This window comes from Photinus pyralis, unplaced genomic scaffold, assembly GCF_008802855.1.
Source record: "Photinus pyralis isolate 1611_PpyrPB1 unplaced genomic scaffold, Ppyr1.3 Ppyr1.4_LG2, whole genome shotgun sequence".
In the NCBI taxonomy this organism is placed as follows: domain Eukaryota; kingdom Metazoa; phylum Arthropoda; class Insecta; order Coleoptera; family Lampyridae; genus Photinus; species Photinus pyralis.
Window position 1 is genome coordinate 52,120,046 of NW_022170403.1, and position 24,161 is coordinate 52,144,206.

General features: G+C 34.1%; 1 protein-coding gene across 4 annotated transcripts; it reads left to right on the forward strand.

Annotated features, from left to right (window-relative positions):
- The first annotated feature begins 1,674 nt into the window (after positions 1 to 1,674).
- Positions 1,675 to 23,261, forward strand: LOC116164133 (hormone receptor 4). 4 transcript variants are annotated; one of them, XM_031478263.1, is made up of 7 exons: positions 1,675 to 2,155; positions 10,723 to 10,827; positions 11,942 to 13,246; positions 14,009 to 14,634; positions 18,043 to 18,235; positions 18,308 to 18,447; positions 19,738 to 23,261. In XM_031478263.1, exons 1-7 carry the CDS (start codon positions 2,143 to 2,145, stop codon positions 19,816 to 19,818), a joined length of 2,463 nt encoding a protein of 820 aa, XP_031334123.1. In that variant the 5' UTR covers positions 1,675 to 2,142; the 3' UTR covers positions 19,819 to 23,261. The 4 variants fall into 4 exon arrangements, with proteins under 4 accessions (XP_031334123.1, XP_031334124.1, XP_031334126.1 ...); XM_031478264.1 differs by lacking the exon at positions 1,675 to 2,155 and adding an exon at positions 9,977 to 10,014; XM_031478266.1 differs by lacking the exon at positions 1,675 to 2,155 and adding an exon at positions 10,223 to 10,272.
- The last annotated feature ends 900 nt before the right edge of the window (positions 23,262 to 24,161 follow it).

Consider the following 24,161-nt stretch of genomic DNA (forward strand, 5'->3'; position numbering starts at 1 on the left):
TTAGCTCTATCATTTTCATTGTAAGGTTATACTCAAATTTTGGGTCACTTTCATCGGACATGTAATACTGTCGAAAACGACAGTCTGAAGATCATTATCAGATAGCAGCTCTTTGTAATACAAGTACATTGATCTTTTATATTAAGCATGTCAACAATGGGGGGTCAAAATTAACATCTCGAAAGCGAAGTGCGGAACCATTAAGAGATTCGATTCACCAGACGAAGGTTTTTCTTTACTTATTTATTTGTACTATAGACTGTTGGAGTTGTCGAACAAGCAATTCGTCGATGGGAATTCTTCATTCCAGTAAATTTGGCGAGAGACATTTACTACAAACGCAAGTTGTGTGGACTAACACGATATTTAAAGTATGTGCTTTAAACACGTACTTAGTCCTCCTGTTTATTTGTTTCTGTGTGCAATGTAATGTAAATACGAGTGTCTGTCTTATTTGTGACAAAGTTAGAAGCACCTGTCGAGCGACTGAAAGAAACCTCCGTCGCTGTTCGACTTCTTCATTTCCCAAGCTCAATTAAAATAAACAAAAACACAAACCAGAGGAATAGTGCAGTCAAAATGGTGTAAAAATTTCCTTGAGCTGGGAAAAATTGCAACACAAATGATCCGTTTTGCATTTTATTGTGAAAAGGTGTATTTTAACAGTAAAAATCCCCATTAATCCCATCCCAGAAAATCGGTTAAAATCCAGATGGTGGTTGAATTTAGTATTTTTCATTTAAATAGTTATAAATTTGGCATTTCAATAACATTTGGCCAAAATGTTGAAAATACCAAACATAAGTAAAAGTATGAAAAAGTAACCATAACCACTGACTATTTGCTCATTTGAAACGACTTCTTACCCCTCACCAGTGAAAAGGGCTTCTTACTCCTTACCAGTGAAACCATACGATTGGAGTATTCACAAAATTTTCCGATTTAGGAATGATCCCTAAAATAGTGGTGGGATAGATTTGCACCATATTCGTTTGTCTTACATAAGGATGAAAATAACTTTCTAAAATAACGATTTTTGTCATGATCAGAAGGACCAGCCATTTTTCAGCATTCCAATTGAGACAAATTTCCTATCTGTATTTGGACTGGTTCCAGATGTGCAATGTTTCAAGATGGAGTTTTAATGCGTCTTCCGTGTTCGTGAAAGGCATCATTAGGTCATGATCCAAGTCTCTTTATAGAGTGAAACGCTTCTGAAAGAAATTAAAAGTTATTAGGCGGAAATGATCATCTGTGGATGATTCAATCAAACGGAGAAATTCCAAGTTTTTTAATGATAAGAGAACAGACATATTGAGGACAGTATAATCCTCTATTTGTAGATTTTGTTGAACTTTCAAAGTTACGCATACAAAATTGAACTTTAACAATGGTCTAGTACAAGTTCATCATAGTACTCGATCAAGTGTAATTTGAAAGGAATGTATTAAAAAACTTTCACTTTATGTTTTGGTGATTGCAATAATATGATATGCTATTGTATTCCCTATAAGATCTTGAGGTTCGGGCTCCGCTGCCAACAAACTGGTGCCCCACTCGTTGTCCCACTACCGTCATATTGCTGGTATGCAACTATTGCAAACGGCGGCTTGACTAGTCCGTGCCCTACTTTATACCTGGGAAAAACAGTACAGTATAGCTGTATCTGTAGTACAACTTTTACCGTTAGTGTGCGTAGTCGGTCATACTGTTTACTACATTACCCATTTTTCTCAAATTTGGCAACAAATTATTCGAATTTTTTTCGTTTAAATTAAAATGCGGAAGAAGAAGGTTTTCAATTTACTACGCATGACGCACTAATTTTTAGTCCTAGTTTATCGATTTTTTCCTATTCCTTATCGATAAAAAGAAAATTGTGATTCTTATACATTAGTGATTTTCGGGAAACTCCGAATATGACTAACAAATTGAGCGCACTTTGTGTACAGTTTAAACGAGTTAATTCTGAATGTGGACGTTATATAGTTTAATGCGCTCATTTATGTGGGTGCAATGTAAATTTAAAACATTATTATAAATTGTACTTCGTAATGTTTTGTGCGATTAAAATTAAAACAAACTGTAAAGAGGTGAATTTTATAACAATTTGATTATCTACTGCCAAATGGATCTCACAGCATGTCTTCCTTAGGTAAGAAAGCTTCAAATTTGTTATTTAGCGCAACTGGAAAATTCTTTTGGTGGCAATATTTGTACTGCAACAGTTAGCTGGATTGTATAATAGGTGGCGCCTGTACTTGTCGCGCTCTTTTACGGAATTATTATTACAACAAATAAAATCATGATAATCACATGAACGATTTACATGAATTATCTTAAATTTAAATACGTATAACTAAAAATAGGAAATGCAAATGAGCCACGATGATGTGTTTAGCAGAAAGTGTGTATCACATGTAATAGAAAGTTACTTTCACTCGCGTTGTTCAACTTAACGGAAATGCCTTGCCGTGTACTATATTTAGTAATCGCCGATTCTAAATACAAATTTAAGCGCAAGTAAAAAGTATGTAATACGATTAAGTACGCATGTTTTTATTCAGTTTTACCTGATTCGCGCATTGTTTCTGTTTGAATTTTAAATACCTAAGTGATTTTTGAAACATTGATCTTGGGACGGAGCGCATATTTAATATGACTAAGCGGTACATATTGGAACATGTATGACGTTAGCAGGTTGAAGATCCAATCAAAATAGTCGTCCTAGATAACTCTTTGTTTTACGTTTGCGGTTTACAGTATCGTACAAAGGATCTTTCGTCGTCCTCGTTATTGGAAATGATTTAATTGTTTTGCGGTGATGATTACGCATTTAAAAGATTGGAAAGCAGTGTTTCACTAACAACTAGATATGCTCTTCATCTTATTTTTAATATTACGTTGTGGTAGTTATCTATAATTATTCCCAAGAGCGCATGAACACTTTCCATGTAATTACCTTAAGTTATATCATAGTTTTCTATTCTAAATTTGTCTTTATGTAACAGTGGCCGTAAATTTTAGTTCTTTAACCACCGTTTGATACAGAACGAATTTGTTCGATTAGAAAGTGAGATTCTGCGCCGCCTCAAAAAACCACAATTTGGATTCGCTACTATTAATTGTCGGGCTAGGTGCCATATTCTTGCATAATGCTCCAGTGGAACCTTGTACGCCTTTTTCTAATGGTGAGATAGGTCAATGAACATAGTCTGGGTATTGCATAAAAGGTCTGACATTCGAAGATACCGACATCTATTATTAACATTGCTTGAAAGTAGAAAGTGTTTTGGCAGAAAAGGTTGTTGATCTTTGCTAGTAATGTAGGTCTGTGATCACTATAATAATCAGAAATTAATCTGGCACTATTTTGATCGATTGGAAAATTAAAGAATCTTGCTGCAAAAATCATAGGTGCGCTTACCTATCACGAAGACAAAATTCTGCTCTTTGACCAATTTGGTTAATGATCGCAAACCACGTGCAGTGGTCACATTTCGACATATTTTAACCTAGAATTGGCACACCTGATGTTAACCTTGTTACATGCGTTTATTATTTCAAAATGCTGCTGCCGATTTAGGTATAGGCGAAAATTTCAAAAACATTTGCTTAATAGACTGATTTACCTACTAAATTCTGTCATTTACTTTTTATGAAATGCACGGAACAAGGCGTTAATAAAGTGCATGTCTATTGTGAATAATCTCGGTAAATCGGAACTAAATCTAATTTTCACAGAGTAGAAAATCACTGTTCAATTGAACATTGGACAAACATAAGACCGTAACCAGGATATTGTTTAGGTGGCGGAAAGAGAGAAAAATAAATAAATTTTTTCAGAGCATCTACATTTTCATAATTATTTTTAGCTATTGCTCAAAATTTTGAAGGAGATTGAATCTCCATAATCCCCCCTGACTACATCCTTTGATACACCTGCTGAATAAGTTTCACAGTGCCTTGGCCTTTGTCATAAACCTATCCTGAAAAATTCCTTAACCCATTCACCTAAAGGACATGCTATTACAGTATTACCATGACGTTACTACGGAGATTGGCGTAGTGGGCCAGGGTTTTACAACTTGGACTGGATAATTTTTTGACTAAATGGCACACGAGGAAACAGTTTTCTGGAATGTTTTGGTATTAAAATCTGGTTGTCAACGGGCGTTCTCGTACTAAGGGTCAGGCTACGAAAGTGATTCGTCTGAAATTTCCTCAAGAATTTATTCACTGCAAAGGCGATTAAAGGTCATGGGGAGCCACTCGTTTGAAGTTTGCAACATTTCGGAAATATGTGAAGCTACAAAAATAACTATTCAGCTATATAAAAATACGCAAACCACCCAACTAAAATTCGAAAAACTACCCTAAATTAACCGCCAACGGCGATCATAAGAACTTCCCTGTGCCCCTACCTAATGCCACAACTTTGCCTTGAATGTATCATTTGCTTTCCTCAGTATTTTGGATATTAAAGTAGATAATTTACGCCAAAGCCAAAAACAATTCCATGATCTGCTTTGCCTTGGCCCCATAAAACAATCACAAGGCGTAATCCACTCCAATGAACCGAATGTAGCTACATTCTATAACTGCAAGTCAAATTTGCTAGAGGATGAATTGCCTTTTATCTTTCGAGGATCAAGTAGCATCGATCATGAAATTGTCTCTCACTCTCAAAAATTGATTTTTCCATAATCATACTTTATGGTCATTTGCATTGACAAATTTAAGCTGAACTTCGCTTAAAATCTATGACAACGATTATTGCGACAATAGTTGCCATGGATTTTAAGCTACGCTTAAGCTAAGCTCAGCGTAACTGAAATTTGTCGGTGCAAATGGCCATTAGTAGTTCAAATATGACGTTTAAATGATTTTCTTACAATAATTTCTATAGCAAGCGTATGCATAGTAACCGATTTCCACAACAAATTTTGTTCGACGCTACCCATAACAACGAGTACTTTTTATACACTGCCAATGCCAACGCATACACGTCTAAAATGTCAAACTTTTATGTCATGAAATGAGTTGAGAAATGTCATGTTTTATTGATGTTTCAAGAAAAAGTACTTTGTCTAACGCTATGCCAATGCCAATGCATAGACGTCTAAAATGTGAAGAATGCGACGCGCTAACTGCTACCTATAATGATCGGGTTACTTTTCTCCCGATTTAAAAACCATTATTTAGTCGTTCTGATGTTTGAAGAAAAAATAGCGTATATTAGGCGGAGCTAAAGCGACTTCTAACGGCAGTCAGTATCACTTTAACTCGTTATAATATAATATACGTGCTATTACTTTATAATCCAGACGTCAGAGACTGAAAATCTTTGAATAGACACAAGAATTCCTATTAAGGTTTTTTTTTTGTTTTTATTTCGTATATGTCTAGAGAAATAAATATTAAAAATGCACACCTAAATTCGATGGGTAACATATTATTGCCGATATTAATTAAACAAATAAAAAGTACGATTTTAGTGTTTTTATGAAATATCTTCAAAAATATTGATTTTAGGTCAAAAATTGTAGAATACAAAAATATTATCTACTAAAATTTTACATGAAAAAGGTCCTTACATTATATTCTATAAAACTAATATTTCTGAAGATACAGCCGTCCAAAGATGCGTACCGTAGTTTAGTATTGACGCACCACGCTTTAGTTCTCTCGCGCGGCTCTACGACCCGAAGGAGAACGAGTTTAGACTCGTTATAGGGATGGCAATAAAAATTGAATAATCGATTAATCGGTCATTTGATTAATCGAATAATACTAATCGATTAATTGGTCGTCCAAGACGCTGGAGAAAGTGAAAAAAACCGGAGCGCCAGCAGTTCCAATGGAGCTACAAATCCCAGACCAACCCGTATGCAAAAGAAGAAAGACCCGACAATAACTGCTGAATTCGTGTAAAAGTTAAAAAACATTATTTCAAATACACCATTGTTAAATTATTCCAACTGATTTTGTACTTCAAATTACTTCCCATCCATACCATATGTTCATGTCAACAATAATAATAATAATAATAATGTATTTCTGTCAGTAGATCACAAACAATGATATAGACAACGTCAAAGGTTTACAAACAAGATAGACAACATAAGATAAACACAAACAAATAAGGTACCTATAATAGTTGCATGGACTATGCCGATCTCATGTACATTTCGTTGAGGCTATAATAAGCTCTCCCCGTTAGATATTGTTTTAATCTTTTTTTAAATAAAGATGGCGTCTTGGCCATGTGGATGTTGGGAGGCAATTCATTGAAGATTCTGATACCATTGTAAAGTGGGCTATGTTTGAATTTGCTAGATCTATGTTTGGGTATCGATAACAAATTACCTTGCCTTGTAGGATACCTGTGATGGGTGTTCAGACGGTCAAACAGATTGATGTTGTTATATACAAATATGCCGGGCTTAAATATCACTTTCAGCAATTTTTACACGATAGCATTGGTTCTTTGTATATTATTAATGGAGAAACATTAAAATTACAATGATTACATTATAATTTTGAGCATAGTACCATTTTTATATCGAATTATTTTTGTATTCATAGTTTTTATCCTAAAATCGATATTTTGAAAGATATTTAAAACAAACGTGAAAATCGTACTTTTTATTTGTTTAAACAATACGTTATCTGTTTCTTTAGACCTATAAGCAGGCATAGAAAGAAAAAAGGTTCAATAGGAATTGTTGTCTTAAAATCCTCTGACGCCTGGATTATTACAGCAGATGTTAAATTGGTATTTTAATAGGTTTGAATGAGTAGGCTAAAGTGTCTCTTTAACGATAAGGGTAGATAAGGTACAACAAAGCATTGTACATTCCAATGACATTTGTTATTTTTAATAAACATGGGACGCGGAGCACGAAATAAAATGAAGTGCAGAACAGAATTCTATATTGTTTTCATGGAAGTTTGCTATTTTTGACGTTTAAATATGTACAAGGGAATCTTACCATGTCGTGAAAGTTAATTCACTCAATGTTAAAAACATATTTTAACATCTTGTATTATAAATAACTATTAGCACTTTTGGGCAGCGGCGTTTGTACGTTGTGTTCAATAGAGCTGAAGAGTAAATAGTGCCTTTGCTTACATGTACTAAAAATAACTATTTATTAGAAACCGCCCAATGTAACAGTTAATGCATACACTCAAGGCAGAGTGGGCTACTATGGGTAGGGCAGGTTTAGCATTTTATCGTCGTTCTTCGAGGGCTAAGATAAGCTAAATTAACTAATATGTTTGATTTTGTCTAGACTAGACTCTAGATAGTGTCCTTCAATAGGATTTGCATACTTTATGCGTTACATACGGATGCTCAGAAAATGCAGAAGCGGAACAGAAGACAAACTATTTTTTTTCGCGGAAGCGGAAGCAGAAACGGAAATACTATTCTAAATTTGATAACGACTGGAATAATTAGTCATAAAAATTTAGTTGATTAAACTATGCAGGAAATAAATAGCACGATTGATATGAAGGAAGTAAACAAAAATAAACAAGTCGTAATACTTCTGACTGCTGGCTCGGCTGACAAACTTCGCTTGCGGCTCGGGTTACGCGCGCAGCCTTGCCATATTTCAAAAATTTCGGTGTCCTTTTGTTATAAAATAGTGGAATCGGGGTCGGAAGCGGAAGTGAAAACATATGCAGAGCTTCCGCACTTGCGGAAGCAGAGGTCTGTTGCATCACTTGCTTTTGGGCGTCCTTCATGATTGTTTAGTCCAATAAACTTTTGTCAACTTCAGACGATTTCGTTAAGGGATAATATACCTACTCAAATTGAAGAATTTTACAATCCAACATGGTGGAATCTGGCGTATTTTGTATAGCTAGAGAGTGGATTGGACCGCCCTTTCACGCAGAGAAGTTTTCACGTTATGACGTTACCCACGTACATTTATTGCGTCAGACTGTAATCTGTTGATTTCGAAGCAAGAAAACATTATTTATTGTCTGCGCCAGATATATTTGGTTATCGATGCATATCGTAATAATAAGCACTCCTGTCTCTTACAGCCCAACAGATATTACAACTTTAAGAAAAGGCTGGAAATTCGCAATTTAAGCCTCCCGTGCAATTTCCAGTCCAAAACGTACGTCTTGCATTTGCATTAATATTTTTCTCCTGCCAGTATGTCCATATTCCCTATTTTTACGTTTTGACTATAAATACTTACACCAAGAAACAATTTTTTTTAAAGTATTGTAATGTTTAGACCTACGTACTGTTTAAATAAAATGTCATTACTTATACCGGTTTTTTTGCATAGTGATCAACTTATTTTTTTTGTCTAAAAATCGTATGGAAAGTATCACTTTTTTCACATTAGCATTTCCATGGCGTTTAGTCCTATCTATGAAAAATAGCATCAATTTATGTGACAGTAAATCGCGAATGTCAATGATAATCAATTATGGGTTATTATAAGGATCTATGCAAAAAAGTTGTGAACAACACGTTTTGAAAGTGTCGTTTTTTCACTTACTTCATTAACGAGGGCGAAGCAAATTCATGAAAAAAGTATCACTTTCAAAACAGTTCTGCAAATAACTAAACTATTGTAGGTATATTTTCACGAATTTGAAGTTTAAGTGAAAAAAAGAAAAAGAAACGAGAGACGGAGGGAATTATGGAAACATTTTTATTTGTAGATAATCAGAAAGGGTGCATGCAAAAACCTAGATAAAATCATTGATTCCATTGTGTCGTGCGTTATAAACGCTGAGAAAAAAAAATGCCAAATTCTTGACAGAAAACCTTCCTAGCATAGACCAAAAAGCGCTCTTCACCGTTTAACGTCTTCGCACGCTTTTTTTTACTTTTGTTTGTGCTTATTACTAACACTTATTACTAATAATTCATTTATTATCTAAAGTCAGTAAACACAAAGTTCCTTATTCAATTCAACCGGCACGTAAGAATAAGAATGACATTTTACAACGTATCCCTTAAGAGGGCACAACACCCTCATTAAGTTGTAAAAGACCTTCTTTTTTATCGGCGGCCTAGTGCAGATTGTAAATCTGTGATATTAATTAATCATCATATAAACTGCAGTATATACACTGATATTTTAACATAGGTATTGATATTTTATCTTAAGTTCTTTGCATTAAAACCAAAAAGAATGCAACGACCGAACTTCTGCGATCGCTCATCCTAAATATAAACCGCGCACTAAGCTGCTAGATATATAATTTGAACAAAATCCGTCGAGCCGTTACCTCGGAAAATGGCCAACGTACGCACATACATACAGACGGTAAAAAATTGTATTCTTTAAAAGTTGCTTAAAATGATCTAAAACGTCGAGATTCGATGATTGCAATAGCCACCTACCTCGCGCTAGGAAGCTAATAAACAAGAATGGTCAGTTTTTTGGGGAACGTAGTGGCTCTCTCAAACTGGGAACAACACATTCTGGACTCTCGGCTTATTTGCGAGAAATGCTTAGGTTTGGTCTTCACTGTCACCTAATTTTTTGCACATACGTATTTGTTACTCCTTGTATATTCGTGATAGTAAAGAAATAAAAATAAGATCTTGTGGAAGTTGAAAGTCTAACAACATAACATAAACAATTCCGGTTAAGGTAATTCAACAATTCAAGTCTCAATGATATTTTAAAACCTTTCCATCTAGAAATAGTTCGCATCTTAAAAGGTTATTATCGGAATCATAAGTTCAGAAGGAGGTTTAATAATAAAATGTATACAATTTTACCTGCAAGGTGTGAGTGGAATCAAATGTGAGGAAAGTGTAATATGATTTAGAATTTTTCATGCTGCCCAAAACTACAAACCAAAGCAAAACCTTATTACTGTTGTGGTTTAAAACTTTAGTTTCCCAGTAGGAAGAGGCGGACTGCTCTAATTCAATTATAGTCAGACACACCTGACAGTTCGACCTAGACTCAATACTGAACTTATCTAAAAAGTCGCAGTTAAGATACGACATCTGAATGACACGTAAGTTTGTCAATAGGTAGCTCAAGTTTCTGGTAAAACAAAATAAGATATTCCCAACAGTTTCACCAAAGGAACCGCTTTCTTCATATTTCTTCTGTGCGTGTTGCCTGTCGAATTTACTCAAGATTTCGGATGCTTGCATATAATATAGGTACACGTAGAACTGAATATCGTAATTGCCATTGGTCATGTGACTGTATTAGTCTAAGAAAAAGTCTGTATCGAAATATTCGGGGAAAACTCAGAAATTAATTGTAGGTATGCTCAGTGATTCATTCAATTTTGTAAACTACAATCAAGTTCCGTTACTAAAACTAACATTATTATGTCCGAGTTAGTATCTCGGACATTTTACGTACGTTAACTAGACATTATCAACAACCTATTAAATTAAACGATTGTGTAAAATGATTGTGTTATAATTTAGATCAATAGTTAATAAGTAGGTTAAGAGTAATCACTCTAGATTTTAGTATCGCACTTAAGATACGCAAATAATTTTTTTTTGGGAAACGCATTATTATGATTCATACCCCTTGACTTTCATTTTTCTACATGTACGCCGTCAGGTTTAGATGCATGACGTAATTTTACTAACAATCATTTGAGAATACTACGATGTACCGAATAGTAAACTATCGCCCACTTAAGCGATAAGATATGGACTAAAATAAGAGCAAGTTTTTACCCTTAATTTTATTGTTACAGGAATTATGACCCTTATACGGACTCCCTATGAGCTCGACAAAATGAGCCTATTCCAAGATCTAAAACTCAAAAGGCGGAAAATTGACTCAAGGTGCAGCAGTGACGGTAAGTTTTCAGCTTTTAGGTAACAATATTTACCTATACACCATATGCAATTATAAAATGTTTTATACTAATTGGTGATGCTGGTAACAAATACTTCTTTTGGTACAACTTCATTTTACCTTCCATAAATAACAGGTTTACTCAGTGATCAAATTTCTTTTAAAAGTTATGGAAAATCTACTTGCCTATTAATGCTTATTCTTTTACGGACAAACAAGCAGGTTTTTTGTATGCATTTACCAATACGTGTCCTTGTCCTTGCCCTTTCTCCATTAATTGGTATAATCGCTGGAATGTCCTTAGCTATTCTACTTAAAATACGGCAATAGTTATTGGTTAGAATGTAATTAAAGAATATTTTTTTCAGATTCTCTCATTTACTAATGCACCTATGGCACCTCTGAATTGAATAATTTCGCTTTCTCAATGCCTGGATTATTTAAACGAACTCAGAAATAATTCTTTTTAGGCAATCTCAAGGTTAACGATTTTAAATATTTATTTATTAACGATTAACCCCGGCTAAAATTGAATGCATTTATTGTACCTACCTAATGTGATATTAAGCATCGTTTACCAAACGTATAAAATAGTTTATCAGTTGTTAAAGTGCTTGTATGTGTGGGGATGATTAAGTTGTTCCTTTCGAGGTACAATCATTTTCCAAAAACGTCCAAGTAGGATTTGGGTCATTAATTGTTTCTTTGGTTTGTTCTGTGGTTCTAGAATGGTATTCAAATTATAAGAAAAAGTAAGTAATAATTTATTTCCAAATGGCCATGGAACATCTGACTCATGGCAAACTCTTTAGTTTCATTATTGTTGAACGACCTTAACAGAGCTCATCGCTACTTTATTCCCGTTATTTATTCAAATCGAGGACGTAGGTACCTATCGCATTGCGTTTTCAAAATTCCTTCCACTTGCATTGTTATGATTTATCACCTCACTAGGAAAATTATTTATCTCATTATATTTATGTTGTAAACCATAAACTTATCATTTCCGCATAATGGCCAAAATCATTAAAAGGGTGTATTAAATCTTATGTTAATTTTAATTAGATAGATATCAGTACAATCTGCTTTTAGGCAATGTCTCTGTCCGCTTCTAGGCGAGTCGGTCGCCGACACTAGCACGTCATCACCTGATCATACTAGTCTTCCTTCCCCCAAGATGTCGGATGTTGGAATCAACCCACCAAGTCCAGATTCTACACCGAAACAAATCCATCACCTGGAATCATCTTCTAGTATTGCATCAACTCACATTGAAATTTGCAGCGTCTTTGACGGAGGAGGAGTAGGCGTTATTAGAGCAGCACCTACTGGTAGATCGCAAAGTCCGCCGATAAGATCTGCTCGATTAAATAATCCTTCACAACCACCAAGACCGCATAGTTCGCCGGGTAGACCCACAAGTAGTAGTCCGAGTATAGGAGAAATCGACTCATTAATGTCCACCTCGAGCACATGTTCCTCTCATAGTTTACACCCTAGTCCAGCTCTCGAACCACCATCTCCATCTCATAACAGCGTCGCAATCATATCAACGCAACAAGGGACAAATATACAGAATCAGTTGTGGCTACAGAATTCGAGGATAAACGGCGTTAAACCGGAAATAATAGGGGGAAATTTCAATAGCACTGCAATACTTGGACATTCTCCCGAAAGTAAATCTTGCGCGGGGAAACGTTTAAATTCAAACGTGGTACTTCGCCAAGCACCAACTGTGATAATGGGGGAAGCTGGTGGTGTACGTACTATGGTCTGGTCTCAGCCGTCCGTCAATGTTTCCCAATCGTTAGAGCAAGCGCAAGCATCGACGTTTAACTGGAATACCAGTAATAATGGTAGTACTGTAAATATAGTGAACAATAATCCCGAAGAAACTGCCGCGCAAATGTTACTTAATTTAGGACAAGAGCGCCCCCGTGTATCAACAAGTAAAACAACGACCGTTTTAAGGCCTCCAGCCACTACTCTCTCCGGACAGTTTACTACCATACCGTTAAATATGGAAAAACTCTGGGCCGGAGATCTTTCTCAGCTCCCCACAAATCAACAGCTACAGGCGCTGAACTTAACCTCGCCAAACATTACCTCCACACCACCCATCTATTTAAATCCCCGAACCGACGTTAAGGTAACCGGATACACGGTCGAACCGGGGCTCGACGCGCTGGAAGATGACGAACAGCCAATGATCTGCATGATTTGTGAGGACAAAGCGACCGGATTGCATTATGGAATCATCACATGTGAAGGATGTAAGGGTTTTTTTAAGAGAACCGTTCAAAATAGGCGCGTTTATACTTGCGTCGCAGATGGGAATTGCGAGATCACGAAAGCCCAACGAAACAGATGCCAGTACTGTCGATTTAAAAAGTGTATTGAACAAGGGATGGTTTTACAAGGTGAGTAATGAAGTAAGCCGTATTTATTATATAACTTTTAAGATATAATTATGGAGTTTTTAAAAGGTGTTTTTGTGGATATAGCCATTATTAAAATCTTTAAGGCATTCAATAATCTAACAGTATCTTTTGTTGTTTTTTTTTTAAACTCACCTTTCTTCATAATATTTTTTTTATTGGTGCATTCGAATGATAATTCTACTATTTAACTACATTGAGAAGTGAAGTTGGTTAATGCATGTTCGATAAGTGCTGATATTGCGATTATGTTCTTTTCACTTTTATTGTGTCTATTTTTTGTTTTGCGATTCTCAGATGGTTTACTAAAAAGATTTTAGTAATGTCTACAGATATAATGTTATAAGCTGTATTTGTAGAGTAACACATTTTAAAATATAGGAGAGTAAAACTTAGGAAGGTTCAAAGAGCGTTTTAACATTGATGGACGTATTCAAATGGCTTTGTATGGGAAGCAGGTAGGTAGGTCCATTGCAGATATGAAAAGAACACAAGGGGTATTATGTAAAATTTTTATTATTCAACAAATATCGCAACATGCAGTAAGTAACTTGCTATATTAGACGCTACTTGGATATCTTTTTTTGTTTGTATTCTCTTGAAATGTTTTTACTACTGATTTTATGTTTTCATTTCTTAAATACGTGGATCTTAATTGCATTTACAGTTATTTTTGCTTATTATCGCATACTTGTTCAATGGTAGTGGCGAAATCGAAAGTAATAAATCTTTTACCCCTTTCAGCTGTAAGAGAAGATCGAATGCCGGGTGGGCGCAACAGCGGAGCTGTCTATAACTTGTATAAAGTTAAATATAAGAAGCACAAAAAGACCACCAACAAGCAAATGCAGCAGAAGACGAACGAGAAAGCTTTATTATCGCCGCAACTCAAACTAGAACAACCCCCAATCCCACCGCACCTAGTCAATGGCACTATACTGAAGACAGCATTAACCAATCCTAGTGAAGTGGTACATTTAAGACAAAGATTAGATAGTACAGTTAGTAGTTCTCGAGATAGAAACTTCTCCATAGAGTATACATTATCGATGATTCAAACCTTAATAGACTGTGATGAATTTCAAGATATAGCTACTTTACAAAACGTAGATGATCTATTAGATCATAAATCGGACTTAAGTGAAAAATTGTGTCAAATAGGTGATTCAATTGTTTATAAACTAGTGCAGTGGACCAAAAGGTTGCCTTTTTATTTAGAACTTCCTGTGGAAGTACATACGAGACTATTAACGCATAAGTGGCATGAACTATTAGTTCTAACTACATCGGCGTTCCAAGCAATACACGCGAAAAGTAAAGCATCAGTCGAGCAGCTAACCAGCATTCCTGAGCCAGATTTCACTGAAGAGGTTTGTAACTTTTGTCATTTAACTTTGCTCTTTTTCCTCTATGACACTAATTGTTTGGAAGGAGCACTTTTCATGTGTTGAGGTATACACTTCTTTGCACACCTAATTCCACACTGGAGTAATGAAAAATGCACTAGATGGTTGATCCGCGAGTTTATCAACATTTTTGAAAATCTTGTTCGTTTTGTTCTGAATAAAACATGTCTATCAATTTCAGTATATACAATTTCAATAAAAAGACAACTTGGGCTGTGCTACACTGTTAGGCATTCACGCGAATGACCGATAGCGAATTTTCCGTCCGTTATTGAACACGTAGGACCGCTTTTACACGGTGATATTGTATGCTAGTGTATCCGAGATACATTACGTCGTCAGAATTCATGTCAAATACACTTCGCAGACTTTGGTCTAAACTGCTCTTTCGCAGTGGGGTACTTTTTCGGCGAAGTATTTTTAGTGCAGTAGCGCGGCGCGGCGTGCTAATGAAAAAGTATCCTCGTGTAAACTGTTCCATATGAACCCATCAGCCCATCAGTCCCCCAAAATCGTAAAATCGCTTTGCGACTGGGACTAGCGAGAGACCGAAATTTTGTCGCCGATGGTGGATGCGAGAAGTATGCGTGTGTGAACGGCTCCATAAGACGCAATGTTACAGTTGTAGGTACCAGTTTGCGGGCTCTATAATTCGCTTTTTTCACTGCCCCTCGCTTTGGAAATTAGCAAATCGTCACAAAATACAGGATATAAATTTCTTACAAATTGAAAGAGCAGTTTGAACGACACAGACAGGGTCATCCATTACTGGCATTTAGTGTAGGTACACTTTGTTGGCATTACAAGCATTCATTTTGGCCAGTAACAGAATTATAATAAGTATTAACTAATCATTGATAAGCATCAGTAACTGGCATTATGTAGACAGTAACAAAGAAATGTATATTCCTCCGTGTCCAATCAAATCTACCCGCGACTTGACTTTAAAACATTGCCTCAAGCATTCAATCATTCCCTCCGACCTGTTACGCTTACGATACGTGTCATTATTCAATAATTATTGAGTTTGGTGATTTGCTTGGTGCTTTTTTCTGGTTTCACGCAGATAATAAAGGCGAATTCATGGACCCTGTTAAATACAAAAACGTACGTAAATATCCGTGGTGTATCGGGGTCTTTGTGGAAGTGGTTCCAGAACTGTTTCATAATACGTTTATTATATAGAGCATTGAATAAGAAGTGCTTATTCAATGTATAGATACGATAGAGCGTACAGTTCTACGAGAACGGGCTCTTGCTAACCTCAGAGGCCAAACAAATTGAACTTGCCTCCATTTATGAATTTAAATATGGTAGGTATACAATATCTGCTATAACAATTCTAGAACTTTTCCATAAAGTGCGGAATTCTCTTTTTTTTGCACATCTTACTACTTTTGTACCGTGGGTCCTATTTTGGATGAGACTGCAGTTTATGTCGGCTGTCTTTAAAGATAGAGACTTGTGGTTTTCGCGACCCTGCCAGCTGCCACTTTTTTTTATGAAACTTTTAATGCTACAAACAGAATCAATCTAGCTACGTTTGTTTTCTGAGATACAGGGTGCAAGCGAGAAGTTTGACTTTTTGGAACGTTATGAAATCTTACTCCCATGTCAGATAGAAAAAGGTAAAAACTGAATATTTTAGATATTTTTACGTAGAATCCAGTGGCGTTGTCAAAAACCGTTTATGAGATTTGATCCAAAGTTGGAATTTTTTTAATGCGCCACCCTGTATATCTTACAGTAAATTTTTTGCATTTTTTACCTGATTATATTGATGTACCACAACCTTTTTTTTATTTGATTATATAGTACATTATACAATATTTAGCTAAGCCACTCTTTGAATTAATTCCTGACTAAATTGCTTAAACGTTGAAACTAATTGCTCTATTTGCAAGTAACTGGTACCCCAAGTTTTCATTTAACTAACAAGTTATAAATGCGGCAATTAATTCCACATTAACAATTTAGCAGGTAATGAATATTTTATCACTAAAACCAATTAATTTATTTATTGCACGTTACCGATGTAAAAAGCTGGACCTCCAAGTATAAATACACAATTTATCACAGCAATTAATTCGAAAGTTTATTAAGTTCATTAAACAATAGAGAATAAGTTGGTACCAATAAGGTAGCAAAAAATCTTCGAGTCTAAATACGTTTTCCAAATTTTTGGGGGTTCCAGTTTAAGTTGCTAGATTTCAAATTTTGTTCGTTATATTAGTTACGCACAAATTAACCAATTTCGAAAGGAAAACTGACAAACTTACCTCCATGATCTAGCAAATAAGGTGACGATTACACATGACGTCTTATATTGCTTATTATTTTGTGATTGTGTGTCAATCAGTCAATCTGATCTATCCGCACGTATCAAGTAAGTATTTAACTGACATTACAGAAATAGAAGGCATTAAATGTGTTAAAAAAATGTTGTTAAGACTGGTTCTCAAGCCTAAACATCGAATGACGCGGATTAGGCAGTAGTGTGCAACGGTTCAAAATTAAAATATTGCTTTGTGAGTTGAAGGGGAAACAATTAGTTCGATTCTACAGCTGTGAAAGAAGACCTTTTTACTCAATTTGTCATACGAACGAAAATTATATCTTTTAAATAATATTCCTCAATATGATGGAAAAATGCGTGGTGGTGGCTCACTCACCTTCATACGTAGAAAAAATTCAGCTTTATGATATTCGTTTGTGAAAAATACTTATAAATATTCGCACCTAAGAAAAGTCGGCTGTTTTACTCAAATTAATTCCTTCAGGAATTTTGCGCTCTACGGTAAATTCCCGTCTAGGTTTCCCGTTCAAGTACATTTATTCTCAAGTTAAATATAGCAGTACATCAGCTTGTTCAAGGGCGAGTTTCCTTGAGGCCCTGTATGCGTTAGGAGGATTTCTTAACTTCAACAATTTAATTAGGGAGAGGAGGGTTGAATATTTTGAAAGCAACTGAATTTTTCGGAAATGTATGGAAGGGAGTAGGTATCTATCCAGGGGCATAACCGAAGCCAACGTAATATTACGGTAGCTTTATGGCGTGGACGAAAAAATTCTTGTAATTAACAAATGCAAGACTGCTATTTTACCAATACTCGCTAGATACTTATCTTTTGATTGATGAGCAAAATTGAAAAATGTTATTTCATACATAGAAATGGATCCATAAAGCAATTAACCATCTGTGCAGAATATTTTAATAATATGTCATCAATTTCTTTGCACGTGTACAACTGCTTACATTAAATTAGTGCAATGGGTAATTGTAACTAAGCAATTATTACTTAATAATCATGTTTGTAATAGACACATACTTCATTCTTTTTTTTTGAGTAATTTTTGTTATACTTTCTATAGGTCAGCAACAACCTCTGCACTCTTCAAAGCTGTTTAACCTCCATGATGGGCAGGTCGATAACAATGGATCAACTTCAGCAAGATGTTGGTTTAATGGTTGAAAAAATTACCCATGTTACTTTAATGTTTAGACGTATTAAGCTGAGCATGGAAGAATATGTGTGCCTTAAAGTTATAACAATGTTAAATCAAGGTTAGCAATTCCAACTTATCATGGTCTTATACTAAACAATAAAGCTTTGATTTCATTTTTTATTTTTTTTAGGAAAGTCAGGAGTGAATGCAAGCGGTGCTGATTTAGAAAATATCCAGGAACGATATATGACCTGTTTACGTGTTTATACTCAACATATATATCCGGAGCAACCATCAAGATTTCAAGAATTACTTATTAGGTTACCAGAGGTAATATTCCATGCGTTCCACCTTTTCCTAATCTTTGCTTCTACCAAAATATTTTAATTTTGCGTTTTTATCAAAACCATCATACTCAGGTACTATCAGTACCAGTTCACTAATGAAAACATTAAACCTTCCCCATGTTTTGTTTATTGTTTAAAATTTGAGCGACTAGTTTTGATTCTGTAGGTACTTCTGGAGGATTTACAAAAGTAAGTTATATCGTTGAACGTTGAAGTTACATTTACATTTAACTAATTACAAAAACCATGAGGAAAAATTAGTTGCGTAAAACGTATTCACAATGATATAATAGATTAGTTTTTGCAAGATGTCTTGACTGTTGAATTACATAGTAGGTACTAAATTAAGGAAGGTTTGGTGTTTTCATTAGTCAACTAGACTACAATTAATCATTGAATAAAAACACTATAAGAAGCCTAACCCCGTGGAAATAAAGCGCGACAGAGATTGAACTGAGAATATAATGGAAACACTGTCAATAGTGTCGATTCTTGAACTGAGAAGAATGAGAATTTGCTTTCCTCCTATTTACCGCAAAGAGAGTTCGTCGATCACAACCAATGCGGGTGCAAGGGGATTTGTCGCGCTTTCTTCCATAAGCGTTAGGCTTCTTATAGTGTTTTTATTCAATGAATTAATTCATTCCATTTCGAGTAACTCCCTTTTACGATCAGATATGGAAGAGGGAAATTATTGTTTATTTCTGATCGATCATTTTATCTCTACGTTAGCAAAATGAAGAAGATTCAGCACATTCTGCAAACGATCTTCTTTTTATAATGTTACTTGTGTTTGTTGGTAAACTAAATTTTGTACGATTCAGGGCTGTAACCAGAACATTATTTTGGATTGGTGAAAGATTATTTTTGAATGGGCTTTGCAGTTATCTTTTACAATATTGTTTATAATTCCCTATGCGAGTGATGAATGAAATTATAGTGATAGTACACACAATGTAGGATTATGGATCTTTTTCAACGAAATCTTAGGATTGCTAAGGGTTGCCATTGTAGATTATTCAAATTACTCAGAATAAAAAATCAATTTTTGCACTAACAATGCCTCTGCTCCGTTTTCAGCTTTTCTTGTACGAAGCTTCCTGGTGGAATGATTTGTAATTTCTTTATTGATTTTGATATACTAAATTGATAGGTATGTTTGTTTTTACACTTTGTATTTTCAATCGTGTTATTATACTTACCTTGTAATAAATTTGCAGTAGGCATACTAATATGTTGGTTTGTAACTAATTCTCAAAATAATATATTTTAGGTTCAGTCTGCTGCAGCCCTCCTTTTGGAAAGCAAAATGTTCTATGTTCCTTTTCTACTTAATTCAACAGTTCAAAGATAGTATGAAAAATGTAGTCAAAAACGTGTAATTATTGTAAATAGTCTTACTTGAACTTCTATTATTAAAATTTGTACAATTATTTGGTAATAAGTAAGTGGCCAGACAAATTATTTTGCCTCCTTTTTCCTGACTTATTTTAAGGCGACTTTACACTCATAACTCTATTATAGGCATAATTTCCAAGATACTATTGCCTGTAATTATTCGCCAAATATAGGCAACCACTGATTGTAAACGGGCCATAAACAGTATAAAACAATCAAGTGATAGCTGTATAAAAATTGGTTTGGCCGCTTATTTCTGTCGAAACTAAAATTTGTATATCGTGCGGTCACTTTCATCTTTAATAGAAGATTACAACACATTCAAAACCGCATAAGCGGGGTATGTCTTTTTGCTATTGATTGTTGCAATTTTATTTCCATTTAATGTGCATGTGAACAATTTTAGATGAAGAGTGACCTCGCAGTATATTTGTGTATGTGTATATAAACCTTGACTTCTAGCACTCATTTATTTGTATTTAAAATTGATCGCAGTTTCGTTTCAAAAGTAGAGAATGATAAAATATAACATCGGCATGCATTAATAATGATAAGGCTAAATTTCGACAATATATGTAATCATTATCACTCGTCTCGAATTTCGTGATACTTACAAACTTAGGTACCTACACTACTTATACCAACTAAAATCTGAACCAAATGAAATTGCCAGTACCTGCGTAAGGTTTAAACTTAAAAAATTTAGAAAACTATATTTAATGTTGAATTTTTATCAATTTTTGTTAAAGTGCACCATTGTACAATCTTAGCTGTGGCTAATCGTTATATTGTATTTTTTGATAGTTGTTATTGGTTTATCCACTGCTAGTGTTCAACATTTACTACAATTAAAATAATGGAATAAGTAGGTATTGCCAATGTTTTATTCTATTACAATGTGTCAATTTTGTTGTTATATATGTACCTACCTATAGATCGAGTTCAGTGTTGGGTTGGCCAGATAGACATTTACTTTAATAAAAGTTGTGTGTTTTAGAATGTTCCAGTATTGAAAACTCACTATTAAAGTGCCTCATTCCACTTTTACACGAGCAGTTAAAAAATCAACTGCAATAAGTGATCTCTATTACCGCACAAATTTTGATGGTAAAGCACTTTGTGTGCTTTAATTTTTTATGTAATACATGTTGAATGTTTTCGGAAATTTTTAAAAAAATACCTACTTATTTCTGGTAATGTATAGGTGTAGAAAAATGTAATAAATGTGATTCAAGTTTCTTAACGATCTAGAATTTTTAACCAAGTATGATGGGTGTTACTTTATTCATTTCATCCACTTCCAATTCATGCATTAACAATAAATTCTGAATAATAATAATGCAGCGATGTATTTAAATGCTTTGTATTCAACCTATACCGATTAGAAATGTTTAATTTGTTCAATAAATACGTACTTACTTTAATAAAGCGTAATTTGAACAATCTTAATGTTAAGATCTCTGGAACTGATAATGAAACAATAACATATTATATAATAGGTACCGTATGTAAGTGTTATATGTACTGCATGCTTTGCAATTATAAGCATTTGTACAGAAATGCCCTCTGTATTATTTTGCAACTACAAAAATTGTTGGGGATAGTGCTAAAAGTCGGTTAAGTATGTATGTGTTTGTGTGTTTATATGCAAATACAGAAATAACACTGTAAGTATAACGTTTCTTAAGTTACCTTTTGTTGTAACTTATCAAAATTTAGAAAACATTAATGCAGGTAAACTATAGATGATCTGATTTTTATAAGTACACCTAAATTCTACTGTGATGAAAAACTTCAAATTCTTAAAATTAGCTCCGACACACGGAAAAGTATTGTATAGTTGTTGAATTGACATTTATATGTTTTATAAGAGAATATTCCAAGTTAATATAATTTTTTTATTATGTTGATTTTTATTATATTATTATGTGTGTACCTTCTATCTTACCTAAATTGGATTATTGCGTATCTCACTTGTGGCATTTTTTATATACTAAGAGCATTCAATCGCTTGTCTAAATACACACATGCTAAGTATAAATCCTTAAACTAGGAAATATTTTTAAGCGACCCAAATTTGCATTTTTGAGTTACGCGGATTTATACTGATTTATGGGACCATAAGTATGTTGCATAAGAATCTTAATTTTAAACATATCACATTTTATAATTTCCTTTAGCCACACTGCCAATTTTTGCAAAATACAAGGTGTGCACATATCGATTAATTTTTTATTCTGTAGATAGTTGCATATACCTATAGAATAGGGTAGCGTTTAGATTTTTATGTGCCTTAGTACAAATTTTGCATTGAAAATGACTACAAAATGTACATTTATGAATATGTAATTGCGTTATATTTCAATAGTGGTGTGTGATAATTGTTGCTTATTTTTTAAAATGTAGATGGAAGTTAATTGTTACATGTAAATATGGACTGTGTTTGAGTTAAACTCGCTATTCTGCATTATGTCAATTCTTATGAAAGGTAAGATATAATTTTGTAACATTGTCTTTTAGAAAGATAATTGAAATATGCAGATTCATTTATACATGTAATGTATACGCATTAAATCCATATATCTATGGGGATGTCTAATATAACGCTTTATCTTTTTATTAACGTTCTGTGTGTACACTTGATGTTAACATGGTGTTCAAGAAATAGGATTAGTGTTTGGTCGCAAAATATATTTTATTTTGTAGTTTGGATGTCCAAATAGGTATAATTTTAAATGTGCGATAAACGGATTACTTAGTATCTAAGCTCAGTTTACCTGTATTAACATAATTTTGATAAGTTATTCGAGTTACCATTAATTAGTTGTTCGAAGAACATTTATTCTAAGTACTAGATATTTTTGTATTTTTTTCTGAAACATTTAAGTCTGAGTGTGTTGCCTTCTGTCCATACTATAAGGGTCACACTATAAACTTTTACTTGAAAGACTGTAGAATTTTGATCACTGCCAGCATCATAACAGTCATACGGTTACATTACCAAATACCATTATTACTGCCATTAAATGCAACATGTATGTTACCAAATATCCAAATAAGTATTTTTTTCTAGTCTCCTTGTTTTGTTACTTAAAAAGTAATTATTTCCTCAGTATTTCGTTTTTTATAGCATATGTTTAAATTGATTTTGGAAATTAAACAAAACGTTCAAATTTGTTTATTAACCAGAGCTGGGCAGAGTACAAGAAAAAGTAGTAAGAAATTGAGTACACTACAAAAAAACTGCTGTAAATTTTGAAAGTAATTAAATAAAATGGTAGCATATTGTTTAACAACTGCAAGTTGTTGCAATTTAATGTATTTGCTAATTAAGTCAAATGGAATACTACATTTTTGTAAAAATTTCTACCTAGAATGTTACAATTGTGCGATGTTTCAATGACCATGAAACATATAAACTATATGTATTGTTTGTTTTAGATTAAAACTGAAAGAAAATGAAATGAAATCGCCTTTTATTAACACTATACTAAACTAACAATTTGTTAATCCTCCTTCATTATCAAAACAGTAGATCGGTTGTACCCACCTAAGTATAGGTACTGTTGTTAAGTTGATAAGCCACAATTTGTTTCTAAACTAACATTATTTCCGGGGAACTTGCCTTAAGCGCAAGTGCGGTCATAAGTAAATTCAGGTGACCTTTCTTGGTTATTCTTACACTATGGTTATATCCATATATATAAGAGAAGTATATACAGCCCTTTGAACTTTCTTTCGAAATTGGTTTCTAGTCTATAACTTTTTTTGAGCCCCGAAAAAAAAATTCTCTCATATCGACCCAGAAAAAATTTTTCTTATAGAATGTGGCCTGTAGAATCCATAATTTTAAACAGTTCCAAGATTGGGCTACTAGTTCAAAAGTTACAGCCCTTTGAATTTTCTTTCGAAATTGGTTTCTAGTTTATAACCTTTGGTTGAGAAGTCTGATCGAAAAAGTACGAATTGTTTTGGATTCTACGCACCAAAATTAATAAGAAAAAGTGTTTTCCCGAGAAATTTTGGTGCAGTCGATTTTTGGTAAAAAAGGAAGGTTACACACTGCCTTTTTTTGAGGCCCAGAAAAAAATTGATTCAGATCGACCCGGAAAAAAAATTTTCTTATAGAATGTGGCCTGTAGAATCCATAATTCCAAACAGTTCTAAGATTGGGCTACTAGTTCAAAAGTTACAGCCCTTTGAATTTTCTTTCGAAATTGGTTTCTAGTCCATAACCTTTGATTGAGAAGTCTGATCGAAAAAGTACGAATTATTTTGGATTCTACGCACCAAAATTAA

Excerpts from the sequence above, each read along its gene's own strand:
- LOC116164133 (XM_031478263.1), top strand. Across the intron at positions 10,828-11,941 it reads CTCAAGGTGCAGCAGTGACG|GCGAGTCGGTCGCCGACACT; the intron begins GTAAGTTTTCAG and ends GTCCGCTTCTAG. Across the intron at positions 13,247-14,008 it reads ACAAGGGATGGTTTTACAAG|CTGTAAGAGAAGATCGAATG; the intron begins GTGAGTAATGAA and ends TACCCCTTTCAG.